The sequence below is a fragment of the Solanum pennellii genome, chromosome 12 (genome assembly GCF_001406875.1).
Source record: "Solanum pennellii chromosome 12, SPENNV200".
NCBI lineage: Eukaryota > Viridiplantae > Streptophyta > Magnoliopsida > Solanales > Solanaceae > Solanum > Solanum pennellii.
The window spans coordinates 61,006,312-61,013,545 of NC_028648.1; the positions used below are offsets into that span (position 1 = coordinate 61,006,312).

The 7,234-nt window shown below is 30.8% G+C and overlaps 1 protein-coding gene across 1 annotated transcript; it reads right to left on the minus strand.

The window, feature by feature from the left end:
* Positions 1-3,377: 3,377 nt before the first annotated feature.
* Positions 3,378-6,267, minus strand: LOC107005404 (ethylene-responsive transcription factor RAP2-12-like). Its single transcript, XM_015203988.2, has 3 exons — positions 5,928-6,267; positions 3,729-4,658; positions 3,378-3,629 (listed from the first exon to the last, which is right to left on the minus strand). Exons 1-2 carry the CDS (start codon positions 6,208-6,210, stop codon positions 3,781-3,783), a joined length of 1,161 nt encoding a protein of 386 aa, XP_015059474.1. The 5' UTR covers positions 6,211-6,267; the 3' UTR covers positions 3,378-3,629; positions 3,729-3,780.
* Positions 6,268-7,234: the final 967 nt, after the last annotated feature.

The window sequence follows — 7,234 nt, forward strand, 5'->3', positions numbered from 1 at the left end:
TAATGTTTTTCTGAATTTTTAAAATTCCTTTTGGGCTACTAAGTCAACGGTTATCAATTACTACTATTAATAACTATGAGTGTGTTTGATACTAAAGAACATGTTTTTTAGGGGGATAGTGAGTTTTTTTTATCTGCTTTTTAATATTTAATAAGTAAAAATATTATCTCAAGAAAAATACTTATACATAAAATAGGAATATAACAAATATTATAAGGTGGGATGAATGCGGACGAGTGAGTGTTTGACGTGGATATCTGGGAGTTGGCGGTGTTATGTGAGTAAATATAAGATAAATAATTTAAAATGTCACTTATAAAACTTCTATTTTCGTATCAGAATTCATTTTCCTTATTTTCTAAAGAACTTTCTTTTTCTAAAGAATATATTTTCAGAATATATTAAGTAATCAAATATGAAAAAATAATAATACACCCTATATGTAGTTAAATATCATTCAAATTCATTAAGAAAACAAATATTTATTTTTATATTGTAACATGTTTAAAAATTACTTGTATTTTCCTCGATGGCAAAATAAATCTTGACAAATGTTAATATATAAAAGTTTTAACTCTACTTATCATTAAGGAATTTCATTTTTTATTGAAAAATATCTGTTATTGATTAAAAATAAAATAATAATTTAGTAATAGTCAATAAGTTCTGAAAATGACAACAAATATTATTAAATATATTCTAGTTGTTAGAAGATGTGATTCACGTTATGAGATGTTTATATATTTATCAGACAAAATCGTAATCAACGACTTTTGGATTTTTTTTTTATTAAAGACAATTATATAATATAAATATTTGACTGTAATTAAAAATTTAAAAACAAGTACACACTAGTGTATACATTTGTTAGGAGCAAAATAATTATTAGTGAATCTTTTTTTATGTCTTTTGACTTTATTTGTCAAAAAACTCCGCACAGTATTTGTTTCTATTTAGATGTGAATAATATTTTTTTCCCCTCTTTTTTGAATTAGCTTCCAATTAATATCTATTATTTATAAAATAGTGGGCCTAAGAGGATGAATATGTTATAGTTAAAAAGTAGGCAACAAATAAATAATTTGTCTTAACGAGTCCGAAATCAAAAGAATAAAAAAATTATCAAAAATTTCAAAAGCACACTAATCTTTTTTTATCAAAAGGGTAAATCACTCATGAGGGAGCGATATCCTTCAGAGAAAATCAACTCTGTCTATTCCGTTACATTGAAATAAACAAAAATTGCTAGCTCAGCAGCTATTTTGTAACAAAGAAAAAACTTTTTTTTCCATAAAATCGCTGTCACAGTAGCAAATTTGTCAAAAAAAAACTTTTTATGAAAAAACATTTTTTCATAAAATCACCGTCAGTGAAACGATTTTCTCTTTTAAAAAAATACATTTTTTTTGCAAATTTGCTGTTGTGGCTGTGATTTTATGAAAAAAGTTTTTTCTTTGTGATAAAATCGCTGTTGTGACAGCGATTTTGATATATTTTAACGTAACGAAGTAGACGAAGTTAATTTTCTCGAAAGGATATCTCTCCCTCAGATGCAATTTTACTCTTTTGGTTAAAAAAAAGTGATATTCCCTTTTGAATTTTTTGACTTTTTTTTATCATTTTGAATCCGAACTCTTGTTTTAACCCTCAACTCTTTAGACTTTTTTAAATTAATCCTGATTTGATGTTTATAACCGATAAACACCAATAATCTCATAATATTAAGAGCTAATTACTTCTTCTTTTTTTACTGTTTTGCCATATAACATAAAATCTCATAAATAATGAGATGGAGATCCTTGATACAAAACCTGTATTTTATACGTGGATAACTACTTTTGAAAACTTAATTAATCAAATCCCTTAATTTAAGGTTAAAATCAATGAATGTATCATCTTTTTTAAAAAAAATAAAAATCGAAGATCAAGGAACAAATCTTCTTCTTTTTTTAAAAAGAAAATACTAATAATAATAGTCAAAGATCAACAAATGCATCCAGTATAATTTTATGTATCTGAGATACATAACGAATCTCGTTCATCTTTTTCTTATATTTGCGTATTAGTAGTAAAATATATGTATGTAAATATATTTTTTTAATATATGATAAAAAGCTTTTAATTAGTGATAAGAAACATAATATTTTGAAAGTATAAATAACAATAGTATATAAGAATCCAAGCATATCTAATTTATGTAGTTTTTCCATATTATTTATGTATAGTAAGGACTTTAGCAAAATCATTTCGTCTTTCACACCATTTGACATTCAAAATTATCATAAATTAGTAACATTAACATCAATGTAAATATAATATGCTTATGATTTGAGGTAAATCTTCTAACTTCTAGACTTTAGTACGTAATTAAAGTTATATATAATGGTGTAATAAATATTCATGCATTTTTTTTTATAAACAACAGCAAAGTTGAAGGTTGGTTATGTAATTTTTGTTTAAACATCTCATATATGATTAAATCTGATTTTATAACTCGAGAGTTATTTTAATTAATTTTTAAAATTAAATTAAAATAGTTTAATATTTTAAATTGAAATTTAGATACTTAGATATAATACGAATAATATTGTAATTTTTATATTAATATGGTATAAAAATAATCTCAAAATATTAATCAGAACTCATTTAGTTTGACTTTAAAAAAAGAGTACAACAATAAATATTTTAAGAGAAGAGTGTCACGATTGTGTAGTAACCAAACGTGAAATAAGATAATTCTGCAATTTATTCTAAAATTGTTATTTTTATCTCTAAACCAAACGACTTTCTAATAGTAGCATACAATTTTAATTCTATCTATGAAAAATGGTCAAAAATGTCCTTCCAACTTTTAAATCAGTTTTAATAACGTGTAACTACAAATATTTGTATGTTTATAAAAAGAACATGAAGATATACGATTTATTAACTCAACGCCTTAAAATATTCCACTGGTTTTTGAACAACAATTTGCTCAATATGTATGAATGTATAAGAGTTGAATAGGGTTTAATAGTTTTCATACATTATTGAGATTTCATGTTTAAAATTTGAACTTAAAAACTAACCAAATTTCAAATCATTATTTCAAACTATCAGCTTTCATTTGCAAAATTTAAAATCATGAATTTGTTCTAGTAAAATATAAAACTCATCAAAATATAAACTTATGATTCAAATTTTATACTTAAAAAAAAATTAAGATCACAATTAGAGATTTCCAAGTCCTATTTTTTTTTGTCATAGAATTTGAAATCATGAGCTAAAGTAAATTTTTTGTAGAAAATTCATAAACAAATGCTAGTTTAAAATCAAAACTTGAAATTAGGTTCTCAAATCCTATGAGCAAAAAGCCTTGTCAGTCAGCATATGCAATATAGGATAAACAATGTCAAGCAACTAGCCATGAATAACCAAGTTGTGAAATATTAAAGCATTTTGAACCATCAATTATCATCCACATTGATGCAAAATTTGGAAACTTCAGCTTGTTGTCAACAGTTGTTAATAAACTAATTACCCACCTATTGGTCTATACAACCAAAACACTTACTCAGTACACCATCCATGGAATCCTAAACATGCTTGAATGGTTGTCAACTTGTCATCATCCTCCTTAACACAGACACCTAAAAGAAGAAAAGACAGATCAAACAAGTTAAATTTTGAATTTACACTTAGGTCAAGTGACTTGGGCGTTGTTTGGAGACGAGAGATGAGGAGCAAACCTCATCTTCACATGAAGCCCTTATTTACAGAGAATCTGCAGGTTACACATTCTCAGACGCCTCCCATTAAAGAAGAAAGCTCATCAAAGGACCAAAGGTCCATAGCATTTTCAACACCCTGAGTAGCATCTGAATCGAGGAAGGCATCGACTGGTACATCCATATTTCCTTCTGAGTATGGCGTCTGATAGAACTTCAACTGGGATTCAAAAGTTGAAAATACTTCAGGTGGCTTTTGTGCAGTGTTCACATTATTAGGCCCCAAATTGTTGGTACAAGATTTTGGTTTCTCCTCCAGGTCGACACCTTCAATAAATTGAGCTTCATCGCATTCTATAGCAGCTGACAGAACAGATGATATGTCTGGAGTCCTTGAACATGTTTCTCCCCAAAAGTCTGAGGGGCCAAAAGAGTTACTTCCTTGGTCAGAATTGAAGTAAACACCAGCAGCAGCTGGATGGGCATATGGGTTAGGTCCTGTATCTACAGGAGTCACACACAAAGCTTCGTAGCCATTCAGAGTCTTTGTTTTCTCTTCGAGCAGGCCCACATTGTCACAATATCCACTATTCAAGTTGTTCATAAGCATGGTGTTGGGCGGAACTGGGTTAGAGCTCTCATCAGAAAGAACCTTCCGAGGATTCACCTTACCAGCTTGCCTCGAGGCAGGCACTGAAGCTTCATCAGGAAAGTTTACTTTAGCTTTATTGCCTCTGATCCTCCTAGCTTCAGCATCATAAGCTCTGGCAGCTTCTTCTGCAGTATTAAAAGTTCCAATCCAAACTCGGACCCCCTTCTGTGGATCACGTATTTCAGCTGCCCACTTACCCCAAGGACGCTTTCTGATCCCCCTATACTGATTCTTCCTCTGTCTCTTCGCAGATTTCTCAACTTCCTTGTTTGCATCAACAGATAGCAGTGATTTGGATCCTTTCACATACAAAAAGAAAAAACCACTTCAGACATTAACAGCAACACAATAATTTGCAAGAACCAATCCATCACGATGATTAAGAAATTGAGACACCCAGAGACACAACATGCACATCACGTTTCCTAATAATTGCTTGTAATAAATTGCAATGACAGGTTTTATCAAGCCAAGTTCTCCCAAGAAAATTCGTATCTTTGTCAAACTACACTTGTACATTACATGTTCCCTAGTCTCATATGCACGAAACTTACAAAAGAACACAACTCAATCATTTTAAATTTAAACTATAGGCATCATGTAGCCAACCGGCCAACCCCCATCAGGTAAAGGAATCATAATCTGACGAACATGCTCTGTGAATATCTATTTTTCACAACCAAATTGTGCTTGAACAGAGACTTCTAATCCAAATAAACAGATCACATGAATCTCGATGATCTTACCAAAAGAATTTGTTAGCTTGAGCAAACTATCAATACTGTGCCAAGATGAAACTCCGATACAACAGAAGCTAGCTAAAACTTAGATGCATACCCAGCCATCTACTTATGTTTATACTCAGGAAACACCATGAAACTTTCATACACCAAACAAGAACTTACTACACAGCCCTAATAAAATTAAGAGGCATCTTCTATCAGGAAATTTTTTTCAATATATTTCTGGCTAATAATCGAGAAAAACAGCATCTTGGCTTCTTGTTCAACACTCATCTTCTTCACTTAGATGAATAGCCATCTACATAAATCGAATACCAATAATTTCGACCAAAATAATAATTACAACCAATCTCAATCTAAATCCAGCATTTTTGGCAAAAATAGAAGCCCAAAGAATAGCCACACACTAATGCAAATGAAATACCAATAATTTCAACAGATATAACAATTATATAACACATTTCAAGCTATATTCAACTTCTCCAGCAGAATCAAAAATCCCATTCCAAGCCCAAACAATAGCCAATAGTGTAACAAACTCAATCGAAAGAATACATGAACAATAAAAAACACATACAATCTTTTACCCGATGAACAAAATAGCAGAACCCACAGAAAAAAGCTCAAACTTCAAGGATACTAAATCTAAGCTTCAGCCTAAAAGAAGGAAAAAATTCGACCTGCCCAGAAAATAAAACAAACACTACACTCATTCATTCACTCAGCTCATTTTAACACCTCCAAATTTCAATTAAATTTCTCTGCGTTTCCCACAAAGCCAGAATATTTTTCTAAGGAAAGAGAAGTATTTTTTTAATATTTTACCAGCAGAGGTTCCAGAGAGTTCAGAAGCAGAGAAAACAAAGGGTTTGATATCAAAACTATAAGCTTCTTCATCATCAGAAAAATCCTTAAAATCCTGAAAATCAGCTTCAAAGTCTACATTCTCAGATCTCAAGCGCTTAGAGTGGTAATTGGAAGGATTCCTCTTCTTCTTGTTCCTCTTCTTGTTTTGCAGGTCGGCGCAACCCCATAACTGGTCGGCGGTGAGTCGGCTCGAAGATCGAGACGGCGGTATCCAATCGGAGATTATGGCACCACCACACATTGCTTTTTCCGGTACCGGTGAGAAGTGAAAAGTACTGTCAAAATTTGCTTTTGCGGATATTTCGAGAAGAATCTATCAGAAAACTCTTTAAATAGTGGATGCTTCGTGTTTTACTTTATTGCCCCTCCTGTAGTCACTTAATTACGTTTTTTTTTCCGTCAATGTCTTGTCAATGCCACGATCTAAAGTGGATGTGATGACACTTATTCATTTTCATCAAGAAAAGTTAGTCTCAATCCAACGAAATGACAAAAAGATAATAAGATAAAGCAAGAACAAAATAAAAACGGAAAAAAATTATTCTTTTTTTTAACAATTTAAAACTTGATTGTCACGTGTACAAGTCATTAATACATAAAGTGCGGAATTAAGAAATAAGTACAAGTCTCACCCTTTGTTTCTCAAATAGAACAAAGCATAAAAGAAAGAAAAAGAGGGTCCATCGAGATGACAAGCAACTACCTCTAAATAGTTCTTTGACAACCCTCAGAAAGTAGGAGAAGAAAAACGATTACACAGTATGGGGCTCGAAAGCTACACAAGTGTAGAAAAAAAGACTGAGTACCAACAACACAATATTCAGCAAGCAATTTAATAAGTGAAGTATCTAGCTAGAAAACGATAATTATCCAATCGAACCTCCTTAAACTACAACTTGCACAAAAATCAATTCAACCTAACAAATCTATAATAAACAACTTATAACGCTTAATAAGTCACAATTCAACACGTATCAAGTAAGTCAATATCAAGATCAAGATCATAAGTAACAAATGCATCAATCACAATTAGTAAGTAAGTCACAAATAAGCATCAAAATATATCAAATTACAATAATCAATCTTCTGCTGAAATCATTTTTCATCGGCACAATATCGAGTCCGAAGCCTGAAGGGCTAAAAAAGTTAACAAAAATTCCAAATGTTATATCAAAACACTCTCTAATCAAAAGGTAAAATCGCAACTGACGCAGCGATTTATTTTGACGGCGTTAAGCAAAATCGCTGCTCGAGCAGCAATATTG